At 46.3% G+C, this 18,263-nt stretch overlaps 1 protein-coding gene across 1 annotated transcript in view; it reads right to left on the bottom strand.

Annotated features, from left to right (window-relative positions):
* The window catches only part of LOC128823048 (zinc finger protein 436-like), a 30,541-nt gene continuing 12,278 nt past the window's right edge, over positions 1-18,263 (bottom strand). The window contains 5 exon segments of the mRNA XM_054005091.1: positions 1-5,145; positions 5,147-6,345; positions 6,720-6,833; positions 14,098-14,166; positions 16,730-16,856. Coding sequence (XP_053861066.1) covers positions 4,888-5,145; positions 5,147-6,345; positions 6,720-6,833; positions 14,098-14,166; positions 16,730-16,763 — 1,674 coding nt within the window. The 5' untranslated portion in view covers positions 16,764-16,856 and the 3' untranslated portion in view covers positions 1-4,887.

The following is an 18,263-nucleotide window of genomic DNA, read 5'->3' as shown; positions in this document are numbered from 1 at the left end:
TCCCTTTGAGACATTTTATTAGAACGATCCAAGAAAATCAAGAACATACATCACAAAGGCTAAATTACGATAAACATAACTCAACTTATTATGGGTTGAACACACAGTTATCCAGTTCAAGCTGAACCAGTAAATCAAGGCGCGAACAATGATATTGCGTTGATTAGATTAAACTGATGACTTGATGCCCTCAGATTAATACAACCGATAAACAATTCATCTATCTTAGAAGAGTAATCCAGTGAGAAGGCTGTCCATTGAGTCATAAACCTCCGTCAGAAAACTTCACCCTGGCATCTTAAGCCACACTGAAACCAGGGAATATTTCCATACTGAAATCAAATGATTGTTCATGTTTAAGCGACAACCTCAAAGCCAATTAAAGCTTCCTCCTCAGATTTCACTGTCATGTGACTAAATCCTTCTCCTTCCCATGCCAACACAGATGCCGCCTGTATCAAGGCTGTAGTCAGTAGAAATGTAACAACGGCCACACAAAAGATTTGGGGAACTGTTCTTTCTGGCATCTTCCCAGTGTGGATTTTACAGGTGATCAACAGATGTATTCACTGAACCACCCTGTCACACCCGAAGATGATAGAAAGGCGGGAGATTATACAAATGAAAGAAAAATAAAATAAAAATGGAACATTAAACTACTAAAATAACGAGTTGGAGTGCACCAGTTCTCTCTCTGTCGACTCTTGGATAGTAGGAGCTAGAGTTGCAGTGGAGGAACCAGACAATTGAGTAGCTTGTCCTGCACTCCATGCTCACAGACTTTCCCAGGTAGAGGGAGATTAATTGATGTTGGCACAGCCTGTCATTAATGTCACAATTTCCCTCCCCGGAGGGGATCAGTCTCTCTCAGATATCTTGTTGACCTGAAAGTCGAAGGACTTCAGCCTTTATCTTGATCTTTATGGTTGAGGATTCTAGCTTACCCTGCTTTACGGTGCCTCCCCAAGATCTCGGGGCAAATCAGGTGGGAAGTATGCCTCGGATACCAACAATGTGGACAATCTGGTTGGAATAAGGCAGATCTTGGGCTAGCATCAGTTTGGAAAAGTCTCCTTTAACTCAGCCTTTTCCTCAAGATATCTATTGCTGCAAACCACATTTAGCGTGGAGGTGCAAACCCCAAAGATATCAAAAATGGAAGATAATCAAGGCCAGTTTGAGAAGGTTTCCATAGATCTCAGCACCCATAAAAATAACCATTTGGAAAAAAAAATTTAACAGCAAAGCATCATGTATCCATCACCAAGCTTAAAAATAAATGTGGATATCTTATGAGAGATGTCATATCTTTCCTTTGCAAACAAGGGAAGTGGGGAACTCAGTGACTCTCAATCTCACTGAGTAAAAGGTTAAAGTAAAACTTATCTCCTTAAGCAGTTTTCCTCTTAACAGAAATTTACTTTAAAGTTTATCAAAATAAATTTAATTTGAAACAGAAATAACTGAAATTTATACTGGGTCTTTATTCTCATCTACATCTCTCACATATTCCACCACCCCAATCTTTAGAGTGACATTTTAATTCACAACTCTTTAGTCCAAGGTGGGTAAATTACATCAAATAAGCTTTTCAGGATTAGCCACCATTTCCTAGATTTCTAAAAAGAAAAAATATATATAATTTCCAGTATAATTTGAATTGTCACATAATTAGTCTCTTGCTCTAATAATTAACTGCATGTTTAATTTCATTTTTATTGCTAACAATAACAATCAAAGATTACAAAACCCTATTATGTGTCTTACTTTTCTTTTCACCCCTATTTCCACCCAGTGAACCCTTGAGTAAAGCTGTGGTTCACCCCAACATTGGTGCCTCCAACTTGTGCGAGTTCATTTAGCTGCGGATCATCTGCCGTAAGGGTTGGTGGAAGATGTCTCACACTAGGTGGGCAGTTTGCATCATAAGGAAAAACACCTGTACTCTATTTTCACACTTTTTAATCTTTCAGAGTAGCAGGAGATGGCGGAGAAGTGATGCAACTGCGTAAGAAACAAGAGCAAAACGAAGAGACAAAACCATAGAAACAGAACTCAACATTTGTATATGCTGCAGTCTGAACTTGGAAGCTGACAAAGCCATTCCCTCGGTGGTTACAGTCATGGCACAGCAGGAAAGTCCTTGCTGCCCAACCAGGAAAAGAGATGGGGATCTACAGTAAAGGAGTGTTCTCTGAGGAGATCAACAGTTTTTCTCTTTAGCTTATGACCCTTGGGATCCAAATGGAAAAGGGCAATAGTTCCAAATCTAACCATCGCAGCTTCTGGAACTGTAACCAGTGACATTGAAGTAGTGAAGAGTGTTCTAAAAGCAATGTTACCTGGACCATAGTTCATCACAGCTTCCTTTTCGGGGGTGAAATCTAACCATCGGGTGCGTGCTATTTCTACCTGAGTTCTTGCCAAATCTTTGGCCTTGTTTGGGGTAAATTTATACTTCTCTGGAGTAGAATTCTTCACCAAACCATGCAATATTTCATCAGTGTTAGTGAGGATGGCATCTCCAAACATGACAAATGTATTTCTTTAATCTGGTGGCACATGTCTAAATTAGATCAGAATCTCTGTAAACTATGAGAGGTGGGATTTCTATTAAAAAAATAGATATTTTTCTGCAACTATCTCACATTCAAAACTCATTTACTTTTATACATATTTACAGCACCTACAAAGGGTGAGTTAAAAAAAAACACCACTTTTATTTCCTCTCTATCTGCATAGTTAGGGACAACATTTCCCAAGTTATTCGATTATGCAGGAGGTATTTTCGTAAGTAATCTCCTGTAAGGCCCGGGTCACAGCTGCTTCGGGGATCAAACACATGGGTATTTTGGCTAGTTTCAAGTCACTTATTGTGGAATTCTCACTCCAGATCATCTGAGACAATACTGACCTAAACTATTGAATATTTCTGTGATCATATACAGTTATTTCAGATAGTTGCATCCTTTGCATAGTCTGGTGTTGTTCACCATTTCAGAGTAGAGATTTAAAAATGCTACTGTTTCTTTGTTAGCATGTCCAGTAGCTTGGAGTATGCACTCCAGGTGACTGAACTGCACTGGAGATTTCCCTATATCATCATGGAGGGGTAGGGAAAAAGGAAAGATAAAGTAAGAACATAAGAATATAAGAACGGCCATACTGGGTCAGATCAAAGGTCCATCTAGCCCAGTATCCTGTCTTCCGACAGTGGCCAATTCCAGGTGCCCCAGAGGGAATGAACAGAACAGGGAATCATCAAGTGATCCATCCCCTGTTGCCCATTCCCAGCTTCTGGCAAACAGAGGCTAAGGACACAATCCCTGCCTATTTTAGCAAATCATCATTTATCTCAAAGTTCCCAATAAATCGGAGCTACATTCTGTCAAACAAAATTAATATCCAGTTATGTAACCAACCAGACTTCAGAAAGAAAGAAAAAACCCACATCCCAGAGAGATATACAACAATTTCAATTTCATATAAAGTGAAATTCCAGAGCAGGTTACATCTGATGACTTAGAATCAGGACAAGAGATTCTCCCATCCTGCTTTCCTCTGATCTGTTCAAACCTGCTTCACCATGTGTTGTTTCATTATGGTTAGTCATGTTATTTACTAAAGGTTTAACATCATTGTAATAGGGAAAACAGCCCAAATTTCCTCCTGCAAACAATCCTGACTCGGCAGGGAAAACCTCAGGAGTGGCTTTGCCCATAGATGGAAACTGGGATTTCAATGCTAACTCATCACACTCTGTTTGGAATCCATTCAAATTCCCCTTCCAGGTTGGTGACACTTTCATCTCCATCTCTAATGAGTCTGATTTAGGATCAAAGAAATCAAAGGACAATTCCCAATTACAAAGGGCTACTAGGATAATTGGAGGAATGGAGAACCTACCTTACAAATGGAGACTTAAGTCTGGTCTACACTACAGACCTATATTGGTATAACTACATCAATTGGGGTGTAAATCCACACCCTTGAGCGACATGGTTATACCGACCTAACCCTTCCTCCCCTGTGTAGACAGTGCTATGTGGGCGGGAGGGCTACCACCTCTCAGGGAGGTGGAATAACTAACTTGACAGCAGTTATGGGCCTGTTCCAGGAGCGGGTGGGTGGGTTTCTCTGGCCTGCAATGTGCAGGAGGTCAGACCAGACGATCATGATGGTCCCTTCTGGCATTAAAGTTTGTGAAACTATGAAAGCTGAGGACACTGCATCACATGACACTTTGGGAGTGGAGGGCTAAAATGTGAAGAACATAAACTCTTGCTTAGCTCAGACAGAAGGTAAGAGTGCTGGAGTGATGGGGAAGCATGGAATACCTTGATCTTTTTCAGGTGTCCCAGGGCCTGAAATGACACTTCCCTCTCTCCCCCACCACTCTCGCTCTTTGTTCAATTTAAATCTATTTTATATGAGAAAAAGGGTACAAAAACAATTCTTGTTCAGCACACCCCAAGGCAATATGTGGACAACTAGGAATGAGACAAATCTGTGCCAAAGGGTGAACTCAGAGGCTCTAACAATCATTTTGCAGTGGAAAGAAGAGTTTAAATTTGATCCCTCCTCCAAGTTTGCTTAGACTAGGAAAAGGAGGTTAGGTCAGGACGTGAGGATAACCTGGAGACTGTACGTGGGTTATGTCCTTACTGGAAGACTGGTTAGGTTTTTACATCATGATAGCTAACTCAAGCTAGCCAACTCCATGGAAAATCCTAGTGGGGATGAAACCAAGCAGATTTTACCTTGATATAGCTAGATGATGTCACCTGTATATCTCCCCGACCTGGAGGTGATGAACATCCCTTGTAGGAGGCTCACAAACTCCCATGATCCAGACGACTATGGAGTTGACAGAAAGGACTATGGAATTCAACTCCAAAAAGGTGGAGCCGCAGAAGGCAAAAACAGACAACTCACCTGGGGGAGCTGAGGGACCACAGTGAAGGAAATGGTGCAAATAGCTTTAAAGTTTACTATGTGGCAATTAGCAAAACTATTAAAGATAAAAACAAATCTTTTGTCGGCTTTAGACAAGGTTTTTATGGTGTTCCTATCTCTTGTGGATTCTCTGATGATAAAGAAGGGCTGAGCTCCGAGTGAAGCTTTTCCCGCACTCACAGCATTCATACGGTCTCTCTCCGCTGTGGATTCTCTGATGCGTAATAAGGGCTGAGCTCTGAGTGAAGCTTTTCCCGCACTCACTGCATTCATACGGTCTCTCTCCGCTGTGGATTCTTTGATGTGTAATAAGGGTTGAAGTGTCAGTGAAACTTTTCCCACACTCATAGCATATGTAGGGTCTCTCGCCTATGTGAATTCTCTGGTGTGTAATAAGGGTTGAGCGCTGAGTGAAGCTTTTCCCACACTCACAACATTCATAGGGTCTCTCCCCAGTATGGATTCTTTGATGTGTAACAAGGGTTGAGCTGGCAGTGAAGCTTTTCCCACACTCATGGCATTCATAGGGTCTCTCTCCTGTGTGGATTCTCTGGTGTGTAACAAGGGTTGAGCTGTCAGTGAAGGTTTTCCCGCACTCACAGCATTCATAGGGTCTTTCTCCTGTGTGGATTCGCTGATGATAAATAAGCGCTGAGCAATTACTAAAGTTTTTCTGGCACTCGCAGCATTCATAAGGTCTCTCTCCTGTGTGAAGTCTCTGATGTGTAATAAGGGTTGAGCGCTGAGTGAAGTTTTTCCCACACTCACAGCATTTATAGGGTCTCTCCCCCGTGTGGATTCTCTGATGCTGAATCAGGGCTGAGCTGTCAGTGAAGCTTTTCCCACATTCGCTGCATTTATAGGGTCTCTCCCCTGTGTGGATTCTCTGATGCTGAATAAGGGTTGATCTGTCAGAGAAGTTTTTCCCACATTCGCAGCATTCATAGGGTCTGTCCCCTGTATGGATTCTCTGATGCCTAGTAAGGGCTGAACTCTGAGTGAAGGTTTTCCCACACTGACTACATTCATAGGGTCTCTCTCCTGTGTGGATTCTCTCATGATTAATAAGATCTGCACGTCTACGGAAGTTTTTCCCACACTCCATGCAGGATTTTTTTCTCTCTCCTGTGAGGATTCTGTACTGGCCTGTGGTTCCCTTGAGATCCTTGTGAGTTCCCTGACTATTAATGGATTTACCCACTTTCTCTTCTGGCTGGTTTCCCTGCTGCCTCTCTGGCCCATGCTGACTCTCACCACCTTTTTGCTGCTCATGACTTCTGGACACCTTCCGTTTGGATCTTCGCAACAGTACCCCGTGCCGTTCCACATGCTCAGCAGCCTTCTGCTGTGGGTTCTGTTCCTCAGTCTCACTCACCATCCCACCACCTGCTGGGACAGAGAGAGAAAAACCTCACCTATAGGAATGGGAAAGAGGAGAGGAAACCAAAATAAGTGCTGGAGAAATGGGGGAGGGGGGAATCAGAAAGTGAATTCCCCCAAACTCTTCCCCGTAAGGGAAAGAGGAGGGGATCAATTCTGTTTCCACATCCTATCCAAACACTCAGGATGAAGGGAGGTCAGGGAAGGACCTACTGCCAGGTGTCAGCCAGGATGGGTAGGAAGCCATGAGTGATATCTGCCCTGAGGATATTGCACCCGCTGGGGACAATCCTGGACTGAGAGCGTTCACAAGATCCTTGTAGGGAATCCCAGCTCTTTCCTTCAGGCACTGACAGTTTTAAGTAGGTTTAATGATTCTTCACCTGTGAGGGCACCTCTCAGGATCTCTTGTTCCTCTGAGCCCTGGCGGTCTGGGACCCAGGGGTCGTCCCCTTGTTTCAGCTGGGAGATCACATCAGGTTTAGAAACTGGAAACCCTGCTCAGGGGAAGAAAACAAGGGACCTCAGATGAATTCATGGGACATTCATCACAAAGAAATGTTCTATTATTTTAAACCCAGCCCATTTTAAGGGAGTAAAAAACCAAGGCCAGCTCCCCAGAGTTGCTAGACTCTCTGCTTCTGAGGGACTTAACTAACCCCATCTCTGCTGGGAACATACACAGCCAGACAGTCATCATCAAAGGGGCTCCTAAAACCCAGGCAAGGTAACTCCATGTCCCAGACTGTGAAGACTCCAGAAAGAAAGGAAATCCCCCTAGAAATGCTTCTGACTGGCGGAGAGAGAACCAGAGACGATGAAAGTCACAGGAAGCTGGAATGGTAAGCATGGGTTTGTGGGGATCAACACAGCAAGGAACAGCAGGGAGCAGGCATGTCCCAGAATGCAGTATGTCAGGGGTATTATTAAGGCTAAGATTTGTCACTGGGGGTCACAGAATCCGTGACGTTCAGAGACTTCCATAACATTTTCTGCTTCAGCCCTGGGGTGGCAGGACAGGAGCTGTCAGCTGGCGGAGGGACTCCCACAGCTTCCCAGCCACCGTGGGCAGATCCCGCAGCTTCCCAGCCACCTCAGGTGACAAGGGGGACCCCAGAGCTCTCAGCCACCACTGGCTGCGGGGGGCAGGGAAATGGACCCCCCCCCCAGCAATGGTGGGTGCCGAACCCTCCTCCCTCCCTATTTTGTCACAGTTATTTTTAGTAAAAGTCAGGGACAGGTCACGGGCTTCTGTGAATTTCTGTTTATTGCCTGTGACTTGCCCATGACTTTTACTAAAAATAACTGACAGAATCTTAGCCTTAGGTATCATATGTCAGGAAAGCACATTCTAAGGAAGTAGGGAATCTAGCAAGTCAGGTGTAGCGGAGGGGAGTATGACTATCTCCCAGAGTGTGGTTAGGCCTACAGAATTAGTTTCAATAACTCAGAAACAATAGATTCTGCTTCCTCTGGAAAAGGAGAATGTGAAAACGATGAATCAGGCCATGTGACTTTAGGAGGGTCTCATTCAAAGATCCAAGAAGCCTACAGGGAAAACTGATTGTGAATACTGCAGATGAGTCCCCAGAAGTTGCACTAACAACCAATGACATAAGCAAGAAAGTGCACATTTGTGCCAGGGATGGGTCGTCTTGCCGCTGTGAGGAACAGAAGATGTCAGAAATGGTGGCTGGGTCACAGCGTGTAGGGAAGAGATGTGTGTGTTGGGGGGAAGGCACTAAGTAGCAGAGAGAGGAGAAAGTGAAAATAACATTTGAAAAAAATATGTAAAATAAAGTGAAACTGGACTGGAATAAGAATGGAATGAAGGCTTTAAATCAGGGTTCAGCAACCTTTCAGAAGTGGTGTGCCAAGTCTTCATTTATTCACTCTGATTTAAGGTTTCGCGTGCCAGTCATACATTTTAACATTTTTAGAAGGTCTCTTTCTATAAGTCTATAATATAGAACTAAACTATTGTTGTATGGAAAGTAAATAAGGTTTTTAAAATGTTTAAGAAGCTTCATTTAAAATTAAATTAAAATGCAGAGCCCCCCCGGACCGGTGGCCAGGACCCAGCCAGTGTGAGTGCCACTGAAAATCAGCTCGCATGCCGCCTTCAGTACGCGTGCCATAGGTTGCCTACCCCTGCTCTAAATCAAACGGCTCCTAGCTCCCAGATCCTCAAAACCTTCCTTTCCTTTCACACTGCAGGTGCCCCTTGGTCCAATTCCTCCAACCCGCTGTGACGGCATTGGAGCTGGGGAATATTGATGAATACTGCATGATGACCTGGATATTGGGATATTTACCATGGGAATAAGTTGGTTTAGTTTAATAGGGGGCTTAAAGGAAAACAAGCAGGAAGGGAAGAAGATTGGCTTATGGCATCACACTCCCTACATCGCCTACTCCATGGCATCCCCACCCATTCCCGCTGTCTCCAGCCCTCCCAACACACAGGATCTCTACACCCCAAACCTTCATCTCCATAGCCTACCAACACCCAGACCCTTCTCAACTCCCCAACACCCTCACTCCCCCTGCCCTGAGCCTCCCCATTATTATTTCTATTACCTGTAGTACCTCATAGCCCAAGCATGGCCCGTTGTGCTGAACATTTTACAAAGACAGAACAAAAGGACAGCCCCTGCCCCCAAAAGAGCTGACTAGCCAAGAACAGGACAAGAGACAGATGGAGACAGACAGACACAAGGAAACAATAGGACAATGTTGGTCACTAGGGGACTAGATGTTGTAATGTCATTGTAAGTGTCACGGAGAAGGAGATCGTTAAGGAGGGTTGGGAAGGAGAAGATTCAGCTAGTCCATGGATGTGCATGGGCAGCTCCGTTCAAAGCACAAGGAGCAGCATGGGAGAAGGCACGAAGGGAATTGTTTGAAAAGGTAACAAGCGGGTGATGGTGCGATGAAGTGGGAAGGTTTCTTCGTTTCCTATGGGGGTATGGTTTGCATGCAGAGGGGGTGGGACTCAGTTTCCCTAGGTGCTACCGGTTTAACGAGGTGATGGGAGAGGGGGTTTGTTGTTACAGAGGACCGGCGATGGAACTTGGGACCCCAACCACTGGCGTGGAGAATGGAGACCCCGACGACTGGTGACCTGGAGGCCCAGCTCAGGAGTCACAGCTGGTTCTGGCCAGTGGGAGGACAATGGGCTGTGAAGAGAGGAGAGGAGGCCCAGGCAACCCTGTTTATGACCCTGTTTCCCTGGAGAGAAGACAATGGACAGAGGCGGGGCTTGGGGCCGGTGATATCAGATGCCCAGCTCGGAAACAGGGGGGCTCAGGGCTGGAGAGAGGGGGCAGGCAGAGCCCACTGGGATGCTGGGGAGACTGGGATGTGCTGGGCTGAGAGAGGCCAGGCCTGAGGCCCGGAGAGTTTCCTGTGCTGTGTTAGTCGCTCAATAAACCCTCCTGTTTTATGCTGGCTGAGAGTCGCTCCGGACTAGAGAACAGGGTGTGTGTGGGACGGCATTATTCCCTTTGGAAGTAGAGGCCCCGGGGGTCCACAGCGAGGGGACTCCCTGAGGGTGCCCATGGCAGAGACAGGTGTGCTAAGGCTCAGAGAGGTGCGGCTCCAGGAGGTGGAGGGGCTTAACCCCGGGAGAGAGTGGACCCCCGAGAAGGGCTGTCACACTGAATGGGGCACCCCCCAGGGACCGCACGGGGCCAAGAGTGGACACAACCTGTGAGTCCGTGACAGATGGAGGCTGGCATCATGGGCCGTCTGGAGGTGGGAGTCGGCATCTCAACACAGAACAAGAGATGACACGTAAGGTGGGGATAGGCTGGGATGGGCCCTGGCAGTGAAGATAAGCAGCTTCTTTGATGTGCTAGAGACGGGGCAGTAAGTGGAGGGATTCAAAGAGAGGGTTGTGTCCTGGATTGGCTAGGTGTGATATACCCCGGCCTTCAGCTAGAGATAGCTGGAATATATTCAATGATTCTTAGGTTAGTCTGGTAAAGCAAAACTTAACACAAAGCTCATTTTATCAGTCGTATCTGCCCGGCTTTCCCAAAGCCTCCTCCGTTTCATCTCTCCCTGGCTCAGTCTCTCTGCCCTGGACAACATCAACCTCAAAGCTCAGTCTGTTCACAACTAATCCCTTTGTGCCAAATAGCAGTCCTGCTGGGTTCCCATCTTCTGGGAACTCCCCTTGGCTCCCAGGCATGAGGAGTTAATGTCCAGTCCTTAGATCTCCCATTGTCTCTCCAGGGCACTTCATGTAGGGACAGTTCTTGATAGTGTCTCCTTGCCAAACTGCATAGACTTCCGTTACTCCAACAGCCATTACTGCCCCTCTCACAGAGAAGGAATTAACTCCTTCACACCCAGTGGGTAAAAAAGCAAAGTCAGAGGGGAAGCTCAGTCATGCACCAGCTCTATTGTTAAGGTTCAGACCATTCTAATCACACTAAAATGCACATGCTGACTCAGATTATCTTGCTCCGCATGGGGATGTGGGGCAGGGTTAGTGGTCCATATAGGAGATTATTTCATGAAGAGGTTCCCGAGAAAAAGTTCTTGCCAAAAGAAGCAGTTTACAAAGTCACTTTTCTGCACAGATCCGGGGCTCAAAGTATGGCTCTAATTGTCCCCGGATTGATCTCAGCCACTTGGCATTTATCTCAGCCAGCACACAGTAACCTACTGTCTTTCTGGGGGAGCAATATCGAAAAAGTTAATAACTAAAGAAATTGGAACTTCAGATTAGCATCAGCCAAACTGACAAGGAGAAGAAATAGAAATGCACATGTGAAGCAAGGCTCAGGCTCTGCTAAGAACATAAGAACATTACGAACAGCCACACTGGGTCAGACCAATGGTCCATCTAGTCCTGTCTTCTGACAGTGGCCAATGCCAGGTGCCCCAGAGGGAACGAACAGAACAGGGAATAACCAAGTGATCCATCCCCTGTCGCCCATTCCCAGCTTCTGGCAAACAGATGCTAGGGACACTTCACAGCATCCCTGCCCATCCTGGCTAATGGCCATTGATGGACCTATCCGCCATGAACTTATCTAGTTCTTTTCTGAACTCTGTTATAATCTTGGCCTTCACAACATCTCCTGGCAAAGAGTTCTACAGGTTGACTGTTCGTTGTGTGAAAAAATACTTCCTTTTGTTTGTGTTAAACCAGTTGCCTATTAATTTCATTTGGTGACCCCTCGTTCTTGTGTTGTGAAAAGTAGTAAATAACACGTCCTTATTTACTTTCTCCACACAAGTCATGATTTTATAGACCTCTATCATATCCTCGCTTAGTCATCTCTTTTCCAAGCTGAAAAGTCCCAGTTTTATTACTCTCCTCATATGGAAGCTGTTCCACCCCTAATAATTTTTGTTGCCCTTTTCTGTACCTTTTTCAATTCCAATATATATATATTTTTACATGGGGCAACCACATCTCTACGCAGTATTCAAGATGTGGATGGACCATGGATTTATAGAGAGGCATTTTCTGTCTTATTATGTATCCCTTTCTTAATGATTCCCAACATTCTGTTCGCTTTTTTGACTGCCGCTGTACATTGAATGGATGTTTTCAGAGAACTCCAATGACTCCAAGATCTCTTTCTTGAGTGGTAACAGCTAATTTAGATCCCATCATTTTATATGTAGAGTTGGGATTATGTTTTCCAATGTGCATTACTGTGCATTTATCAACATTGAATTTCATCTGCCGTTTTGTTCTCCCATCACCCAGTTTTGTGAGATCCCTTTGTAGCTCTTCTTAGTCTGCCTGGGCCTTAACTATCTTGAGTAGTTTTGTATCATCTGCAAATTTTGCCTTCTCACCATTTACCCCCTTTTCCAGATCATTTATGAATATGTTGAATAGGACTGGTCCCAGTACAGATCCCTGGGGGACACCACTATTTACCTCTCTCCATTCTGAAAACTGACCATTTATTCCTACCCTTTGTTTCCTATCTTTTAACCAGTTCCCAATCCATGAGAGGATTTTCCCTCTTATCCCATGACAGCTTACTTTGCTTAAGAGCCTTTGGTGAGGGACTGTTATGGGGTATACTTGCCCCGCACTTGATAAGGAAGGGTTAAGACCACACTCTGGACAGAGGAAGCCACACCCCCTCACCGCTGCTGGGCATGCGCCAACAGTTGCTGCAGTATAAGAGGGAGTGTCCCCGCTCATTCTAGGTGGGCGGCCATAGAGGGAGGACGCACCTCAAAGGCTCTAGCCTGGGAGCAGTTGGAATCCCAGATCACGAGATCCAGAGGTGCCGAGACCCCAGCAGATGCCCAGGTACCTATGGATGCCCAAGGGGGGCCGCAGCCACCAGGGGCAGTGCAGGCTGAGCAACCCAGAGACCCTGAAGACGTCCAGACCACAGCATCGGGGAAAAAGGTAGGAAGTAGCCCAGGGTAACTTGACAGTGGACCAGTTAGTGAACCAGATCTTGAGTCAGTGTGTTTTGGCCACTTGCCACTGCCAGGGCCCTGGGCTGGGACCCTGTGGGGAGGGAGGGAGGGCCCGGGTCCCCCTACTCTGGCCACCAACCCCTGCCCCCAGGTGGCGGCCCACTTCCACGACTCTGACCACTAGGCTGCATAACCGTGTTAAGGAGGTCAGCCATACTGACTGTGGCCATTAGCCCATCCTGCCGTGACAGCGAGGGCAAGGAGATGAACTTAACCGCAGGGCCGCGATACCCTTGCCCCACCCCAAAGGAGGACAGGGTGTACTTGCCCTGTGACGGGGACCTTGTCAAAGGTTCTCTGAAAATCTAAGTACACTCTATCCACTGGATCATCCTTGTCCACATACTTGTCGACCCCCTCAAAGAATTCTAGTAGATTGGTGAGGCGTGATTTCCCTTTACAAAAACTATGTTGACTCTACTCCAACAAATTGTTTACATCTATGCATCTGATAATTCTGTTCTTTATTATAGTTTCAATCAGTTTGCCTGGTACTGAAGTTAGGCTTACCAGCCTGTAATTGCCAGGATTGCCTCTGGAGCCTTTTTTTAAAAATTGGCATCACATTAGCTCTCCTCCAGTCATTGGGTACAGAAGCTCATTTAAATTATAGGTTACATACTACAGTTAGTAGTTCTGCAATTTCACATTTGAGTTCCTTCAGAACTCTTGGGTCCCGAGGGGTTCCAGCAATCTGTTCTCACAATAATTGGTTGGCTCAAAGGGACATGCTGTGGCATTTGAACCTAAGCTACACCATACATTTCGGTTTCAGCCTCACCACTGACAGCTTTCTTTCATACTGTGGCAGTTCCTTTGGAAGTTTTGCATTGATAACAATATTTCTGGATTAAGAGAAATATTTTTCAAAGTGCTCTAAGACCAGTATGCAGACTCTGGTCTGGTCTGCACAGAAAAGTTTTCCCAGAAAAACTATTTTGATTAGTTAGGGGTGTGATTTTTCAAATCCCTGACATGACTATGCCAGGAAACGATCTAGCATACACACAGTTATAATGGGGGGAGGGGGAAAAGTACATTAAAAAAAAAATCATGGAAATTAAGTGACCATAGCTTCATGAATGCAGAGTTACGGTTGCCTAGTGCTGCCTCGTGCCCTTCCAGCATGTGGACAGTGGCTACACTTAAACCTCTGAAAACCATGAAATGAAGAGTTAAAGGACATGCCATTCCTGCAATGCAACCTTAACTCTGCCCCCACCCACTAACACGGGAGCTGGCAATCGCCACTAGGAACAGGTCAGCCAGGGCGGTGCAAAGTTAACAAATTACCAAGGGAAGTGGTGGATTCTCCATCTCTTGAATTCTTCAAGTCAAGACTGGATGCCTTTCTGGAAGATGCTTTAGTCACACAAAATGTATTCAGTTTAGTACCGCAGCAAGTGGATGAAATTCTCTGGCCTACATTATACAGCAGATCAGACTAGATGACCTAATTGCCCCTTCTGGCTTTAAAATCTATGAATCTAGAATAGATATGAGGAAAGACTATGAGAATCATCAAACTGGAAGGGACCTCGAGAGGTCATCTAGTCCAGTCCCCTGCACTCAAGGCAGGACTAAGTATTATCTAGACCATCCCTGACAGGTGTTTGTCCAACCTGCTCTTAAAAATCCCCAATGATGGAGATTCCACAACCTCCCTGGGCAATTTATTCCAGTGTGTGTGATGTATTCCACAGATTGGAATACCAGCTGTGACGCCGTATGGAATGTGTGGAACACATTGTGATAGTGTTGATACCGGTATTATAAAATTGCAATGAATCTGACCAGATAGGTGGTGCAAGGTATCTGCAAAAATGTTAGAATGTGCCAAGTGTGATGATCTTGTTTATATGTTTGTATCACCTTTGTATTATGAGTTACAGATATGTCTGTATCTCCAGACTAGTGCTGTGTTTCTGAGTGACACCCCCAGACAGATTGGCATCAGTACTGCCTAGCCTGTACGATAGTCCATCCAGGGTCATCAGCTGTACAATAAACCCATTGAAAGGAACCAGAGAAGACACCTTATGAGCCAGCAAAGCATGTGGTATGCCTGTGGACAGAGAACTTTAAGGCTTTTCCATGCCATGTGCTGTGAAGCTTGTGTTTGGGACAAAGGAAGTACAAGTCACATGGCAAAAGGAATATAAAGGGCAGCTTCATCATCTCCATTTTGTCTTCAATCCCCCTTCCTAACTCTAGAGCAACTTCTCTACAAACTGAAGCATTGAATAAAGGACTGAACAACCCATCCAAGCTGTAGATGCGTTCCCCAGCAAACTCACCGACACTGCTAAGAACCTGATATATGGACTTTGAAGTCTTATGTGTATATAGATTCATAGACTCTAGGACTGGAAGGGACCTCGAGAGGTCATCGAGTCCAGTCCCCTGACTGCATGGCAGGACCAAATACTGTCTAGACCAGCCCTGATAGATATTTATCTAACCTACTCTTAAATATCTCCAGAGATGGAGATTCCACAACCTCCCTCGGCAATTTATTCCAGTGTTAAACCACCCTGACAGTTAGGAACTTTTTCCTAATGTCCAACCTAAGCCTCCCTTGCTGCAGTTTAAGCCCATTGCTTCTTGTTCTATCCTTAGAGGCTAAGGTGAACAAGTTTTCTCCCTCCTCCTTATGACACCCTTTTAGATACCTGAAAACTGCTATCATGTCCCCTCTCAGTCTTCTCTTTTCCAAACTAAACAAACCCAATTCTTTCAGCCTTCCTTCATAGGTCATGTTCTCTAGACCTTTAATCATTCTTGTTGCTCTTCTCTGGACTCTCTCCAATTTCTCCACATCTTTCTTGAAATGCGGTGCCCAGAACTGGACACAATACTCCAGCTGAGGCCTAACCAGCGCAGATTGCTTTACCATTTAACAACTCTCTTCTTGTTCTTTCTTTCTTTATGATAAACCTTCAGTTTTAGATACTAAAGGATTGGCTGGCAGAGTGGTAGTTTGTGTAAGATCCAACCTAACATTGTCCTGGCAATGTGGCTGGCCCTTTGGGGTTCAGAAGAACATTTTGTATAGTGAGCAGAGCTTTTAAAGTAACTTCTCACTGTACTGGACCTAGGTGCTGATTGGGAGCCAGAGAACTGGAATGCAGCAAAGGGGGCTGTTGATTTGTTTTTGTGAGGGATCAGGAGCAGAGAGTTTGTGACTGGCTGATGAGTCTAACTTCAGTGTTGACCACCGGTTTTGGGAGCATCTGCTCTTTTTGCAGCCTGCCTTGAGCGTGGCATTTTCAGTGAGGGCTATGCCAGGCACCCCGGGTCAGACCAGCATTTATCTGCATGCACTCCAGCTATGTGCACTTTGGCAGCTGTAGCTGTAAATGAACGGTGAGGGATTAACTGGAGCAGCTTGGCAGAGCTGTGACTGTGGTATGCAGAGAGGTGCAGGTGAACCCTGAGGGACCTAGTCGGCCCCATTTCAGTGCTGAGTGTTGTAAGTTGTGTCAGTAAATGTATACAAAGGTGTGTTCTTGTCAGCACTCCGGTGGCGTACATGCTAGTGGTCTCCAGGGCTTAGTAAGGGGTAAGTGAAGGCGATGACTCAGAAGGAATCTCAGGGAGAGGGTAAGGGGTGCTAACGTTTTGCAGCCTGAGATGGTTTATGTGTAACAGGCTCAGTGCAGACCAGGCAGCTTCTGTTCATTACATCAGACCTAAACCCACGTTTTGCCTTAGCAAAGAGAAGACGTTAGACTCTGCGCTGTTCTGCTCCTGGGCTCTGTTCCCACAGTGCTCTGTAGCAGGGCAGGGTACAGCGCTGGTGTGTGTGTCACCGGCATCTTGGGGTGATGCTGAAACAGGGCACAGTTGAGTTGCATTGTGGGGGTGACGTGAAACTTAACACTTAATTTCCCATTACAATAACCGAGGGGACGGGAATCCTTACCCAGCGAGGTCACATTCTCATAGTTCTCCTGCATGACGGCTCTGTAGAGGGCTCTCTGAGCGGGGTCCAGCAGAGCCCACTCTTCCCTGGTGAAATACACAGCCACCTCCTCGAAGGTCACCGGCCCCTGAAAGAGCAAGAGTCCCACACTCAGTACCTGCTGCCCCACTCACAGCCCCACTATTCATGGGGCAGCAGGGCCCATCAAGTAGAAGCTCTGGGAGGCTCACAGTCAACAGAGTCCCATCCCCACCCCACACAGAGCAGCCAACAGACATCAAGGTGAGGGGAGAAAGAGAGAGCCCCTCATATCCCCTAGAAGACACAGGGGCAAGTGTCTTCACGTTCATCACACACCTGCTAACCAGAGGCTGATACAGGAGATGGAGCCCCTAGCAGGGCCCAGGGACAACTCCCTTGTGGGAAGACCAACCCGCTCCTCATTGCCAGCAACTGGATGTCAGGGGACAGGACATCACACAAACCTTCTTGAGCGCGCCCCCTCAACTGTCATTGCAGCCTCTCATTCAGGCTCCAGCACTGGGAGTCTGGTCAGTTTTCCCAACCAGTCCGGGGATTTATTTCCTGTTCCACAAACCAGGGAATTTCCACCCCCTGCCCTATGGGTCTGTTCCCAGAGTCTAGGCCCCAAGTCCCAACAGGTTTGTCACACTCTGTCTCCCTCCTTTCTTTATCATAGGCACTTCCTTCCCCCTCCAGACCACATTCCCCAGAAGCTCCCACTGCCTATATATTTACGGTTCCTCTCCCTGCAGCAATTACTCAATAATCCCTCCCTGAAGTGGTTTGCCGACAGCCAGTTCCATCTGTTGTCTCATGGGAGGGATTGGAGTAAAATGTGGATAGCATTCTGTACTCTTTCATATCAAAGAAGGGCAACTGGGGAGATTTCAGAGCAGGCTTCATTTAAATTTCACATCAAAATTGCCCCAGGCTCTTCCCTGCAGAGAGACACTCGAGATTCTGCCACGTTGGGAAAACGCTTGGTCACTTTATTACAGTGCAGACCTGGCCCCGCCCAAGAGGACTAAATCCACCGAGATATTTTTCAATCCTCCCAGTAACAAACTTTCTGTACCAAATGGTAGAACAGAACCAAAGGAGTCATTTTGGGGGGTTCCCCAGACCTGGTCCCCAGGACAACACACACCCCACCAGAGGGAACAGGAAGTGGCTTTTCCTCTTTCTGCTCCTCCCCTTGTTCACAGGAAAGGGAATCTGCCCAGGGATGCTGCAGTCAGCGTGTCTGGGCAGGTCAGAGAGCTGGGAATCGCTCTCCCCACTTACTTCTTCCACTGCCCCTTTCAGTCTCTTTTCCCCTCTCCCTGCCCCTCCACTTTGGACAATCCCATTCCTGGGTCATTTTCTTCCCTATGGCTGGATCGCTCCTGCAACTACTAATGGGAGGAGAGATGAGGAATGAGATTATGCAGAATCACTTTGCTGCCCGTCCTCAGCACTTTTCTTGAGGTCTCGGGCTCAGGAGTTGATGTTGGCAGAGCCGCCTTACGGG

This window comes from Malaclemys terrapin, chromosome 15, assembly GCF_027887155.1.
Source record: "Malaclemys terrapin pileata isolate rMalTer1 chromosome 15, rMalTer1.hap1, whole genome shotgun sequence".
Taxonomy (NCBI): Eukaryota; Metazoa; Chordata; order Testudines; family Emydidae; genus Malaclemys; species Malaclemys terrapin.
Note: the sequence above shows the minus strand (reverse complement) of the source record. Positions and strands in the feature narration are given on the sequence as shown.